The following is a 14,091-nucleotide window of genomic DNA, read 5'->3' on the forward strand; positions in this document are numbered from 1 at the left end:
GTGACTTTAAATAGCCCTCAAATAGATTTTGTGTGAATGACCCTCAGCTTCACTTCCTAACCCTGTAAGGTTTTCTCTGTCCTGTTGAGATGGTATTGCTAGTCTGTGTGTGTGTGTGTGTATGCGTGTGTGCGTGCGTGCGTGCACGCGTGCATGGGTGCACACACAAGGATGTTGTGCACTGGATGGGTCCTTCCAGTGTGATTTGATTCCTTCCCTCATGCTACTGTGTTATCAGTTAAGCAGGTGATAAGGACTCCAGTGTGTCAACTGTCATTATTACTAAGACACAGCTGCTTACTGTGAATGTGCCTGTTTAAGTATTTCCTGGCCCCGCCCAGCCACAGCTGCAAGGATGCTGCCTGCCTCTGACTTCTGTTGCTCTGCAGACAGAGGTAAGAGAAGGAAAATGTCAGCCTCAAGACCCTAACCACCCCAGAGGAGAACTACAGGGAAATGCTTCACGTCTGACATCATGACAGCACTGGAGCCCAGTCTGGATCATTTTTACACATAATTGAATTAATTTTCCACTCCTAGGTTATGGGGTGTGAAATTTAAAGGACTTTATGCTATCCAGCCACAAAAAGTGTTCATGAAAAAGGTGGATATCCAGTTGGCAGGAATGTCCTTTCCGTTCTTTCAGCAGGCCCGTATTGTATACTTTACTCTACCAGGGACCTACAATATGAAGATGAATAGGACACGGTCTTTGCCTCCAGGGAGCTCAGAGTCTAGGAGGACACTTCAGGACAGCTGCCAGGAGAAACCTATGTAGCTTATTAAAAGGCTTTATGACAGCCAGGGAGGGAGGATGGTGTGTGTCATTCCACACAGAGGAAACAGCAAGGACAGAGGCACAGAAGCAAGAAACTGGTGGCATGTGCAGCATGTTCCTGTAGTATCGGAAAGGGAGAGCTTCATGTAGGTAACCTTTTAGGGACCTTTCAATCCAGACATTCTGTGATTCTCTGCCTGCTTCCACGGTGGTCATTTAATCTTGTAGGCTTATTTTGGACCATTGTTTTTCTTCTTAGTGTTTTCATAGCCTGCAAGATGTATACATTAAGTACTCATTGCTTCCTGGGCTCCCTCTCGCCCACTGTAACTGAGGGAGGTTGTTTGCCACTACCCCTTAAAGCTGGCTGGACACATGTTTCCATTTCAGGTTATTAAGGACAGTTCTTAGGTGGCCAGGTTATCAAAATACATGAACAGTAAATGTTGCTTCCTGGGTTCTATCGCTCTATTAAGAGATCAGAAATACCATCAAGTCAAAAAGCCTCCATTCTACGGTAACACTTTTTCCATTCACGTCAGTCTCTTCACTTAGGGTTTCCAGCTCCTAGAGAGCCTTCCCAAAATGTGCTCCTTCACCATCTCTTCCTATTTATTTACTTTTGAAGTTTTATTTAAGTGATCTCTACACCCCACGTGGGGCTTGAACTCACGGCCAGAGATGGAGTCATAAGCTCTTCTGACTGAGCCAACTAGGCACCCCCATCCCTTCCTATTTAGAAGTACACAGAAGGTTTCTTACTTAGGACCTGCATCTAATACCTCCCCCTGTATTTAAGTGGTCAAGAATTTGATCTCCTGTCAGACTTCCTGAGTTCAAATGCCAGTTTTTCCACTTACTGGTTGTGTGACTTTGGGCAAATTTACTCAAGCCCTCTATTTCAGTTTCCTCATTTGCAAAATGAAAACACCAATTTTATGCGATGTTTGTGAGAGTAAGGTGATAATAGGTAAAATACTTGAGCTCAGTGCCTGGCATACACTTAAACACTCAGTATTTGTGCTTTATCTCCTGTATGAACTAATTATAATTAACTGATGATTGTAATACCATTGGTTCCTATTTCTCAGCTTCATTGCTCTATTTCATTTGAAACTAAAGAATGAAAGATAAATGCCTGCCATCACCTAGAATTGGGTTTTGGCCTTCAAGGGAACCTGAGGTTATTAGCTTTGGAAGCCGGCCTGTAAATTACTCCTTTAATTTATATTTTTCATTAAAAGCTCAGCTTGCCTCTTCTATAGGGGTCTTCTCTGGCCCTGAAACCCCAGTGTTTAGCCATAAAATAAGGTTTTAAAATTAAGGGTCCATAATTCTCTCAGCTCCCCACAAGGTGTGGATTAATGGAATTGATAAGAAGGTGCACAGGATGTTATTTTTAACAAAAGCAAAGGCCTGGCCCTATTTCTTATCTTTGAAACACAAATCAAGGAGATACTGCGATTGAAGTGTATTGTATTTATTTATGTATGTGTAGAGCTTTACAAAAAAGACCTCGGTTTGGGTGTCAGGAAATCTGGGTCCTAAGCTCTTCATTGCCACCAAGATGCTGTGACCTCTAACCCTCTGCACATTCGCTTTGTGACTTGCAGGTTGAACATTAGGTAAGTAAAGCGCCTAGTATCACGCCTGGCACACAGAACTGCCCCCCCTTCCCCTGTCATGACAGGTAGTAGGTCTCTGAAAATGCATACCATTAGGATAATGAAAATGGGTACGCGCGCCAGTGAGAAGGGGCAACCACATCTCTACACCTCCCATGGAAAAATGAGCATGGAAACAGAGTCGCGTTGAAGCTAAGACTACACTTCCCGCTGCCCTTTGCGGCCGGCTCGATTTGCCTTACCCAGAATCGCTCCCTCCGCAACCCTGCGTCTTCCCGCGGAGGCCCCGGATGTAGAATCCCTCTCTGCTCGATGGGCGTGGCCTGGCAGTGGCTCTGAGACCTGGGGCTCTCTTATTGGTTGTGGTCCTTCCGACTGGATTGGAAGTGAAGGAGGGGGCGTGGGCCAAGGCGCGCGGCGGTCTAGCGACAGCCAATCAGAAGCCTGGTCGGGCTTTGGCGGGAGGCGGTAAAGCTGCGGCTTTGCAGATTTGGCGCGAGTGCGGCTGGGCTTTACTGCAGCTGGTGTGTAGTTTATTCCGGAACTTGCCCTGAAGAATCCCAGAAGCCGTGTGCGAGAGACGTGAGAAAGAGCCAGCACTGAGGTACTCAGCCTTGTAAGGTGGAGAGGAGAGGATTGCTCGGGGAGGCCTAAGGCCCAGGAGGCAGCGGAGTTGGGAGAGCGGCTACGGCGAGGGCCGCTGCTTCCCCCTGAGGCTCGAGGTGAAGTGAGGGGAGAAGAGCTCAGATCGTCAGAGGTCTGGGGTCGGAGTAAGAGAAGGGAGTAGCCTGGCAGTCGTGCGTGGAATAAAGAGGCTGAATGTCGAAGGAGGGAGATGTTTCGGAGTGGGGTTGAGAAGGTGTGGCGTGAGGACTGAGTGCAGGGTGGAGGGAAGACCGTATATATGTCAGGGTACTGGGCCAACCTGGTGATAAAGACACACCCCGTGCCCGGAGTGAGGGAATTAGAAGTCCTGTAGAAGTCAGTTAAGATAAACTTTTTATTGCATCACTCAAGTGCTTAAGAATTTGGGCTCTGGAACCAGAATGCCTGGCCTGCTATGACTTTGGGCTTTTGTTCCTCTGAGTTTTCTCCTCTGTAAAATAAGAATAGTAAGAGTGCCGACCTCTAGTGTGTAAAACTTAAATGAGTCAGTGCCTAAGGGGCCCCGAGCTGGCTCTGTCCATAGAGCATGCGACTTGTGCTCTCAGGGGTCATGAGTCGGAGCTCCACGCTGGGTGTAGAGATTCTTTAAAGTGAAAATAAAATGCTTATAACAGCGTCTTACACACAGTAGGTAGACAGCAAGTGTTTGTTATTATTGCTCAGATTTGGATGTGAAGTAGAACTGAATGCTAAAATATTGTTATCACATAATTTACTTATGAAATGTTGCTCATCGTTATAAATTCCATGGTAGCTACTTTTCCTTCATTTTTTACATATTGACAGATTGCCCTGTTCCCTTTTTTTGTACCCAGCCGTGTTGCCATCATGCCTCAAACCCGATCCCAGTCACAGGCTACAATCAGTTTTCCAAAAAAGAAGCTGTCTCGGACATTGGACAAAGCTAAAACTTCTGGTGACACCAAACTAGAACTGACCAATGTCCAGGCCTCACGCCGTTCTTGTGTAAAAATTCTGCCTCTCAGCCCCAGAAAACGTCTTGGTAAGCTATCCATTATAGCAGTACAACTTTTTGCCTGGTAGCTCTTTGTTTGTTTAGTTTGAGAGAGAGAGAGAGAGAGAGAGAGAGAAAGCATGAGTGGGGGGAAGGGGCAGAGGGAGAGAGAGAATCTTAAGCAGGCTCCACGCTCAGCACAGAGCCCCACTCGGGGTTTGATTCCCACCACCCTGGGATAATGACCTGAGACCAAATCAAGAGTCGGGTGTTCAACTGATGGAGCCACCCAGGCACCCTGTGACTGGTAGCTCTTGACCTCTCTTTCTTCAATAATAAGATGCCTAGTCCTTTGAAGCAGCTTCCTAAGTTCATTTAAGACCACTGTGTTCTTAAACTAGTTAAAAAAAAAAAGACCACTCTGTTCACTTTGGTTATTTTCAAAATAGTTGCTAAATTCATTTACTGAACTTCAGAGTTAAGCTCCGTGTTGAGGTCACTTTCTGAACTGCTTAACAGTTCTGGTATTCAGTTCCTTAATTTTGAACTTAGTCGTCAGTGTTTTAAATGACCTTGCAGTTATTTATATAGTATTTTGAAGCTTTCACCTCATTAATGGTGAAATTAATAGAAACAAAATAATAGAAGATTGTTTTAGAACAGTAGTTGGCAATCCTGTCTTGTTTTAGATCTTTTTTTGTTTTTTTGTTTTTAAATGAAAGGTGATGTGGCAGTATCTAAAGACATTTTTTGGTTGTCACAATTGAGGGAGTGGCATAGTGGATAAAGGCCAGGGATGCTGCTGAACATTCTACAATGCACAGGATAGCTCCCTACAAGAATTATTCGGTCCAAGATCTCAATGGTGCCAAGACTGACAAACCTTGTTTTAGAGCAATGTTAAAAATTTCATCCCACTAAACCCGTTTGCTTTCTGCCAAATAGTAGTAAGATTCAGTGGTGCCATCTGGTGGCCAGTATTTGCTTCTAGATGAGAGGCATTTTATTTTGGTGGTTTTGATTATGGAAATTTGACTCTTGCTGAGAAAAGCAGAGATGTTCCAAGTCCTTTTACTATCCACTACTATGAATGACCGTATTTTGATTTTAATATATTTCAGGTGATGATAATCTGTGCAACACTCCCCATTTGCCACCCTGTTCTCCACCAAAACAAGGCAAGAAAGAGAATGGCCCCCCTCGCTTCCATACACCTAAGGGGCGCAGATTGGTGTTTGACAATCAGCTGACAATTAAGTCTCCTAGCAAAAGAGAACAAGCCAGAGTTCACCAAAACAAAATACATTCCTCAGTTCGAAAAGGTCAAGAGATTACAACAAATTCTGAGCAGAGATGTCCACTGGAGAAAGAATCTGCATGTATGAGACTGTTCAAGCAAGAAGGTTCGTTCTCACATGTCAGCTGTTAGTACAGCCTCATAAACAAGCTGGTGACTCCAGATGAAACCCAGTGGATCTTCTTAGTCTCCTCTGTTGTATCTAATTGTCCTTTCACGTTTGACACAGGCACTTGCTACCAGCAAGCAAAGCTGGTCCTGAATACAGCTGTCCCAGATCGGCTGCCTGCCAGGGAAAAGGAGATGAATGTCATCAGGAATTTCCTGAGGGAGCACATCTGTGGGAAAAAAGCTGGAAGTCTTTATCTTTCTGGTCCTCCTGGAACTGGAAAAACTGCCTGCTTAAGCCGAATTCTGCAAGACCTCAAGGTACACTGAAAGTCTGAAATATGAAGCTCTTGCTAAAATGACACTTGGTTATTAAGGGTTAAGAAAAAGTAGACATGCTTAGGAGATTGAAGTCTTCCCTCAAATAAGATGTTTTTAGTTTCATTGTCTAAATCTTTCTAAATGAAAGTAGAACTTATTCTCTTACATGCATTTAACTCCTCAAAGACGCTTTAGGTCCCATCAAACCTTTATCTGAGGGCAAAATATCTCTCATGTTTGCATTTTTCTAGAAGGAACTGAAAGGCTTTAAAACTATCATGCTGAATTGCATGTCCTTGAGGACTGCCCAGGCTGTATTCCCAGCTATTGCTCAGGAGATTTGTCAGGAAGAAGTATGCAGGCCAGCTGGGAAGGACATGATGAAGAAACTGGAAAACCATATGACTGCAGAGAAGGGCCCCATGATGTAAGTATTGCTCTGCTGCATGTTGTTCTATAAAAATCTGCAAGGTCTGTTGCCCACAAAGTCATATTCTAGTCTCTTGAATTTATCAGTTTGTATAAAAAAAGAACATTTCCTATATTTGCTGTACAAGAGGTAGTTACATATGCTTAAAGGGAAAGAAGAGAGGAAAAATACACGTTCTAATTTTAAATTGGAAAAAATGTTTTTAAACTAATTGCTTGAAAAACCTGTATGTTACTTTTATGTGATGGTGGGGGGTTATCATTGTAACAGTGACTGGAGAGAGGACAGCTTATGACCTCCAAACTGGTGTCAGCTGTAGGAATGTGACTTGAGTCAGCCCAGATCTCACAGATTGGAGAGTTAAGGTGAACATGGATACTAATCACTTCTCTTTATATGTAGTGTGTTGGTGTTGGACGAGGTGGATCAGCTGGACAGCAAAGGGCAGGATGTGTTGTACACGCTGTTCGAATGGCCATGGTTAAGCAATTCTCGATTGGTGCTGATTGGTTAGTGTTCAGTTGCTAATGTTACAGGATGGTTCTAAAGAATTATTTTTTAATTGCTTCATCTTATCTATCACCTATTTTATGTTAAGCCAGCTTTCTGCTTTCTTATCAAAATGAAAGTTACTACAAAATAATAGTAGTTTTAACCTAAAATCAGTTTTGTGAAGTCTGAATAGAAATGCTATAATACTTCATTTCAGAGACCGTTGATTTTTGGACTATCTGGTCCTATTTATTAGTGAACAATTCTAAACCTAACTTGAACAGAGCATTCTAAGGTGACTGTGTACATCTTACCTAATAAGTATGGGTGGAGGGTGGGTGGCAAGTGAGAAGCAACAGTTAGAATGCTGGATTATAACTAGAAATTTTGTTCAGCTTTCAAAGGGTTTAGTTTTCCTTATAGGTGATTTGACCTTGATGATTGGTAGTATTTATCTCCTCCTCAGGTATTGCTAATACCCTAGATCTCACGGACAGAATTCTGCCGAGGCTTCAAGCTAGAGAAAAATGTAAGCCACAGCTGTTGAACTTCCCACCTTATACCAAAAATCAGATAGCTGCTATCTTGCAGGATCGGCTTGATCTGGTAAGTCCCACCTACTGTACCACATTATGTATCTCTTGGATCAGCTCTGGAGGGGAAGCCTAACAGTCATTCTAAAATATTTTTGCTTAGATTGCTTTCCTTAGCAGGGAGTTCTTGTGGGCCATAGTGAGAACATTTTTATATGAATTTCCACCCAAGGCTCCATTTATTGGGTGCCTCAGTGTTGGAATAAAAATAAGAGAAGAATCACTCAATACTGTTTTTTCCTCTTTTTTTTCAAGTTTATGTATTTGTAGTAATCTCTACACCCAATGTGGAGCTCAGACTCATGACCCTAAGATCAAGAGCTGCATGCTCTTCTGAGTGAGCCGGCCAAGTGCCCTTAATCCTTTAAAAGAAATTTTTTTTTTTTAATTTTTTTTTTTCAACATTTTTTATTTATTTTTGAGACAGAGAGAGACAGAGCATGAACGGGGGAGGGGCAGAGAGAGAGGGAGACACAGAATCTGAAACAGGCTCCAGGCTCCGAGCCATCAGCCCAGAGCCTGACGCGGGGCTCGAACTCACGGACCGTGAGATCGTGACCTGGCTGAAGTCGGACGCTTAACCGACTGCGCCACCCAGGCGCCCCTAAAAGAAATTTTTTTAATGTTTATTTATTATTGAGAGACAGAGCATGAGCATGGGTGGGGCAGAGAGGGGAGGAGACACAGACTCTGAAGCAGGCTCCAGGCTCTGAGCTGCCAGCACAGAGTCTGTTGTGGGACTCGAACTCACACAAACCTCGAGATATGACCTGAGCAGAAGTCGGATGCTCAACCGGCTGAGCCACCCAGGCGCCCTGCCCCTCAATCCTTTTTAAATGGCCTTTAAAAATAGGGCCTATGAAAAAAACTTTCTCTTGAAAATGACCAAATAGATTTTATTTTAGTTTAGTTTTGCTAATTTCTGATTGCCTTTTTTCCCCATTCATGAACCTCAAGTACATGCTTACAGAATGCTTAAATGTGTGAAATTTCCATTTACTTTATGAGCAAAAAAGGCATCTCTTAGATCCTAAAGGGTGGCCAGTCAAGTTTAGACTTAACATGAAAATATGTATATCAGGGACCTCAATTACAGAGAGGGGGAATATTATACTTCATGTTGTCATCCCCTATGTCTTGTCCAAAGGTATCTAGAGATCAGGTTCTGGACAATGCTGCAATTCAATTCTGTGCCCGAAAAGTCTCTGCTGTTTCAGGAGATGTTCGAAAAGCACTAGATGTTTGCAGGTGAGTTATGGCACTGTTGGCTACTTTTATTAAAAAAAGAAATGATGTTAATTGTCTCATGTAACTCAAGTGAATGTAGCTTAAGAGGCTGCATTCTGCCACTTTTTACACTCAGAAAGGAGGACTTGTTTCTCAGTGGGGAGCTCTGCATTTCCACCGTGTTAATGTCTGAAACATTATCAGTCCATTACCTACAGAGGGAGAAACAAATGAGATGTTGCTGGCACTCCCTGTGGTGATTATAGATTGGTTAATTACATTTGTATTAAAAAAGACTCCAGTTTACTTTTCCATTAGCTGGTCTCAAGCAGGTTTATTTATGGACCTGAACCATCTTTGCCTTTAGACTTTTTTTTCCTTCCTTTCCTTTTGTGAGCACCCGTTCCTCCTGTTGGTGGTCCCCCACAGTTGTACTCTAGACCTCTCTCTCCCTTCCCATCCTCTGCCCCTCCTGCTGGGGAAAGCCTCTGTGCTGACTGATGAAATTTCTTCCTTCCCAGTAGGGACACTGGGTCCATTAAAATGATACTTGCTGTGTTGGCCCGCTGGTCCAACCTCCCCCTACTGCCATGCAAAAGATCCAGGCCTGGCTTATGGCTTCCTGTGGGCAAAGTACTTTGGAGACAGCAGTGGGAGAGTAAGCTCTGCCTATTGCTAGATGGCATGATCCTGGATTTGAAAGTTTCCCCTAGTCAGCAAACTAGTTGGGTAAAGACTGCAACTATGAGCAATTGTCATGTAGGCTGGTGTGGTTTAGCCTACATGTATCATATGTATATGTAGCCAAGGACTCCCCTTTTAGCTCCAGTGCGTATGGGTGGTACTGGCTCTCTGTAGTCGGTCACCCACCCACATATCCTCTCTCCTATCCATGACATTTTTTCCTTGTTCAGAATGTTATTATTGGCCACATGTATGATGACCTACTTGGCATCTATAAGAGGAAACCATATAGTGTTGAAGTTTCTCAGATTCCCTGGTCCATGATTATTTCAAGGCAATTAAGTCCCCTTTAGCTGAGACATAACCCAGCTTCATTTAGGGGCTTTGAAATTATAAAACACGTGTCTGTTTTTGAGCTTGGTGGTTTGGTGTGGTGTTTGGTTTGGCTCAGCCTAAATTAATTTTAGAAATATTTTTTTATAGGAGAGCTATTGAAATTGTAGAGTCGGATGTCAAAAGCCAGACTATCCTCAAACCGCTGTCTGAATGTAAGTAGTTTATCTCCTTCCCGTCTTCCTTTATAATTGGAAGCTTAACTTTTCTGAGGAAAGGGGTAGAAAGATGAAATGAACACAGTTAAATCCACACTTATCCTGTTCTGTATTCTCTGTTTTTGGTCAATTTCATCTACTTTACTTGAGTCTGGCCTGTCAGTACTGTAGTCCATGCATTGCTGGAAATGAGCTCCCCAGGGTGTTATAGAAATGGCTGGGTCATAGTAAGTTTTCTTTCTAAACTCTAGAAATGAAAATTGTAGACAATAAGGCTTGCCCAGCTTCTCTCTGGGTTCTTGTGTTGAGTGCACTTTAGGTCTTGATATAGGTGAAAAGGAAGCCCAGTAAATAAGAGTCAGACAGTGAGAGAATCTTGTTCAACTTGGGATATCTCAAACCTTTACACATGTGTAGGAGGGTGAAGATACAAACATGATATTGCTACAGTGGGCTGTTAGAAAAATGACAAAATTAATTTTCCTTTCCGTTAGCTTTGTTCTCTTAGTCATGGCGGATGTAAAATGGCCCTGAACTACGTATCTTGTCAGTATTTTAATATCCAGTGTTAATCTTTAGAAACAAGACAGTCTGATTTGATTGTTTCTTCTTTCACTCCTGCAGTGGTTGAGAGTTATCAAAATTGTTTCTAGCACTATAGTTCCATAGAAAACTCACTTTCTTTTCTTCCCTTCCCTTCCCTCCCTTCCCTCTTTTCTTTTCTCTCTTCTTTTCCTTTTTCTTTTCTTTTCTTTTCTTTTCTTTTCCTTTCCTTTCTTTTCTCTTTTCTTTTCTTTTCTTTTCTTTTCTCTCCCCCTCTCCCCTTCTCTCCCTTCCTCCCTTCCTTTTCATCAATTTGTTGAAAGGAAATCAATAAAAATATTTCAGAAGTAGCCAAATTCAGAGCGTATGCTAATTAATGGTAGGTAATATATACCAATGCATAGATTAGGTTATTGGTTTCTCTTTAACTTTTCAGATTATTCCTTTTCCTCAAGCAATAACATTTAGGCTTGTCAGTGCCCCTGTGAGCACCACTGGCACACACATAGCTAAAGGAGGTTGTAAGCTTCTGGCATAAATTATCAGACTAACTACATTCCTGTCTTTTGACCTCTGGTATGTGTGATTAGCTTTTAATGGCTCCAGAAAGCTATACGGAGGCTGATTTCAACTAAATGTAAGAAGGCACTTTCTAGTAAATAGCAGTAACTGGGCTTCTTTGACACATATGTGGGTTCCCTAGCTTTGAAGATATTCAAACAAAAGCTGGATAGATGATCACTGGTTGGGATTGTTTGGGGTAGGAAGCAAGAAGAGACCTCTAAATTCCTTTCAACTTTAAGATTCAGCTACTTGATCAGTGATCTCCAGTTTCTCTACTACCGCTAGTTCACAGCAGCATCCCATTTGTGGTAACAAAATAGAAGCAAATTGCTTCGGGGTGACTGCACGTGGTCTGAGGAAGTAACTTAGGCAAAGGTTGTTACAGAGCAAATCCTTCCTCTGTCCAAACAATGAGGCCACAGTCCTAGGCATCTTGTTGGCAGTTCCCCAACCTCCCGCCTCCGAGATGGTGCTATCTGCTAAGATATCCAATGACATTTTCTCAAGTGTTGCTCTATTGTAGATCAGCTTAGGCAAGTGAACCAAACCTCAAAGGTCATTTGGGGAGGCTATCTAGAAGAATTATGTAGGATTCCCTTTACTGTCCACATTTAGCCACTCATTTGATTCAAGATATTAGGTAATTCTTACAATTTCTTTTTCCTTTCTTAATTACCATGCACAATCATCCTTGCCTTAAGGTTCTGTTCTTTTTCATCTTCAAGATACTAAGAACTTCCAAGGCAGAATACAGTAGTTTTCTGTCTAGTCCTTCTTTCCTGAGGTGGATTTTGTCTCCCTGACATTAAATTGCATTCCACAGGACAAAATAGCTTGCCGTTCTACCCAGAAAGAGGAAAACCCAATTTTCCAAGTCATCATATTTTTAAGGATAGCATTGTCTCTCATCCTTTGGCTTCTAGTCACAGAGTTGGAACCTCCGCTTTTGCCACCACATGACTGCACTTGAATTTCTTTCAGCTAAAACTTAGTATTATCTGTCTCAATGCACACGATATTTTAAAATTTTAATTAAGCTTGATTTATTTACTTTTTAGGTAAATCGCCCTCTGAGTCACTGGTTCCCAGGAGGGTTGGTCTTATTCACATATCCCAAGTCATCTCAGAAGTTGATGGTAACAGAATGACTTTGAGCCAAGAAGGGGCACAAGATTCCTTCCCCCTTCAGCAGAAGATATTGGTCTGCTCTTTGCTGCTCTTGACCAGGCAGCTGAAAATCAAAGAGGTCACTCTGGGGAAGGTGAGTTGAGAATCTGCTTTGCAGAGCAGATATTGTCCAAAAGGCCTATTATGCTCCAGCTGATATGAATTAAAAATGGATTTTTAACAATAAGAATAAATATTGGTACCATATAAAAGGCAACTGGCTTTATTTCCCTTGGGTTGTGGTTGAGAATTTCCCATTAATTTCCTCCTCTCCATTTCTTCCTCTCCCTAAGAAATATATAGAGCTCCTCTCCTGCATTACAGTACAGTCTGTTGGCAATGTCTACAGTGTGCCTCTTCGAGGATTTGATTGAAAAGAGGGAAAATTAGGGTATTCAGATAACCTACAAATGCAAACTCACAATTTAAAAAAAAAAAAAAAAGATTATAAAGTTACAAAAGATAGAACTTTTAAACAACTTTTGTTCTTCCTTATTCCTCCCAGTTACATGAAGCCTATAGTAACGTCTGTCGCAAACAGCAGGTGGCAGCTGTGGACCAGTCAGAGTGTTTGTCACTTTCAGGGCTCTTGGAGGCCAGGGGCATTTTAGGATTAAAGAAAAACAAGGAAACCCGCTTCACAAAGGTACAACTAACTGCTTCTTTGTGATAATGCTTTTAATTGTCATGTTTTGGAGAGATTATCTTTTGCTAAAGTAAAGATTTAAATATGACCACAGTTAGGTAAACAATTTTTTTTGTTAAGTAGAGTTTAAGATCTGTGAGGATGGGGGGCACCTAGTGGCTCAGTCGGTTAAGCATCTGACTTCAGCTCAGGTCATGATCCCACTTCAGCTCAGGTCACGATCTGGTGGTTCGTGATTTCAAGCTCCTTGTCTGAGCTGTACTGACAGCTCACAGCCTGGAGCCTGCTTTGGATCTGTCACTCCCTCTCTGCCCCTCCCCTGCTTGCACTCTGTTTCTCAAAAATAAATAAACATTTTTAAAAATTAAAAAAAAAAAAAAAAGATCTGTGAGGATAGGACAATGGTATGAATGAAGCATTCTCTGCGGGCCATTGACTTCTTGCCTCTTGTGACAGAAGTTCAACGTGGTAGAAATGTGTGTAATAAAAACTTGACTTTTGTGAGTTCTCCACCATGAAAAGTCCTTTTCTCTTCTTTCCAGGTGTCTTTGAAGATTGAAGAGAAGGAAGTAGAGCATGCTCTAAAAGACAAAGCTTTAATCGGAAATATCTTAGCTACTGGATTGCCTTAAATTCTTTTCTTTTATACTAATGACGCTACCTGAAAGTATCCAGCTGGCATTTAGAGATCTATGGAGTCTTCATTTTAGTACTTTATCCATTCAGTGGCATTCAATGGTAATTTGTGAAAACAATATGACCTTTTTTTAACATGAAACTGATAAATTTTAATCTATGGATTCATGAATATTAGTGCAGAATAATAATTTGGGGTCTTATTTTATGCATTAAAAATTACCAAGTAGACCTTTTTTAATTATATTCACTACCTCCACCTCTTGTGTATCTCTAACCAATATGCTTGTATTGCAGTACACAAGATTTATGTTGTGGAATGTGCTTGTATTTACCTCTTAGTTTCTTCAGACATTGGCATATTTTAAAGAACCTTGGGGCTAGAGTAAGAAGAGAGAAAAAGGATGTTGCAGGAAAATAAGCAAGTCCACGTGGAGATCTGGAGATTTGATCAAAGAATTTCTTTCTTTTTGGAGGATATTGTGTTTGTGTTGCAAGTGCTTCCACACTGTGACATTTTAAAGACTCATTGAGCTTCTTGGGCACTCCCAAGGCTGTGGGGGTGGTAAAGGGACAGTAACTGTACGGATTGTGAATATATTTATTTTCAAGTTGCATCCTTTGTCTTTTTAAGCATGCACATTTCAAGAGAGCTCAGACTTTCAGAAAACCATGTGAAAATTTCTCCCCAAACTGTCCCACAGTCTTAGCTGCCCTCAGATGAAGCCACTTGTTTCCAGATGCTTTCGTTTGGGGTTGGATTTTCATCTGAGCTTCAGATTTTTCCAGTCTTGTTAGATAAATTAAT

The 14,091-nt window shown here is 41.9% G+C and overlaps 1 protein-coding gene across 2 annotated transcripts; it reads left to right on the forward strand.

The window, feature by feature from the left end:
* Positions 1 to 92: 92 nt before the first annotated feature.
* Positions 93 to 13,898, forward strand: CDC6 (cell division cycle 6). Of its 2 annotated transcripts, none has more exons than XM_049635989.1 (12): positions 93 to 3,007; positions 3,885 to 4,072; positions 5,146 to 5,427; positions 5,551 to 5,750; positions 6,002 to 6,177; positions 6,583 to 6,689; positions 7,139 to 7,278; positions 8,413 to 8,513; positions 9,660 to 9,724; positions 11,893 to 12,095; positions 12,507 to 12,647; positions 13,190 to 13,898. In XM_049635989.1, the coding sequence occupies exons 2-12, from the start codon at positions 3,898 to 3,900 to the stop codon at positions 13,277 to 13,279; spliced, it is 1,680 nt and encodes a 559-aa protein (XP_049491946.1). In that variant the 5' UTR covers positions 93 to 3,007; positions 3,885 to 3,897; the 3' UTR covers positions 13,280 to 13,898. The 2 variants fall into 2 exon arrangements, with proteins under 2 accessions (XP_049491946.1, XP_049491947.1); XM_049635990.1 differs by having other exon boundaries at positions 93 to 395.
* Positions 13,899 to 14,091: the final 193 nt, after the last annotated feature.

The sequence above is a fragment of the Panthera uncia genome, chromosome E1 (assembly GCF_023721935.1).
Source record: "Panthera uncia isolate 11264 chromosome E1, Puncia_PCG_1.0, whole genome shotgun sequence".
NCBI classification, from domain to species: domain Eukaryota; kingdom Metazoa; phylum Chordata; class Mammalia; order Carnivora; family Felidae; genus Panthera; species Panthera uncia.

Bases quoted from the DNA above. Each gene is read 5' to 3' on its own strand.
- CDC6 (XM_049635989.1), top strand. From the start codon at position 3,898: ATGCCTCAAACCCGATCCCAGTCACAGGCTACAATCAGTTTTCCAAAA. The intron at 7,279-8,412 runs GTAAGTCCCACC...TCTTGTCCAAAG, and splicing joins TGCAGGATCGGCTTGATCTG to GTATCTAGAGATCAGGTTCT. The intron at 8,514-9,659 runs GTGAGTTATGGC...ATTTTTTTATAG, and splicing joins AAAGCACTAGATGTTTGCAG to GAGAGCTATTGAAATTGTAG.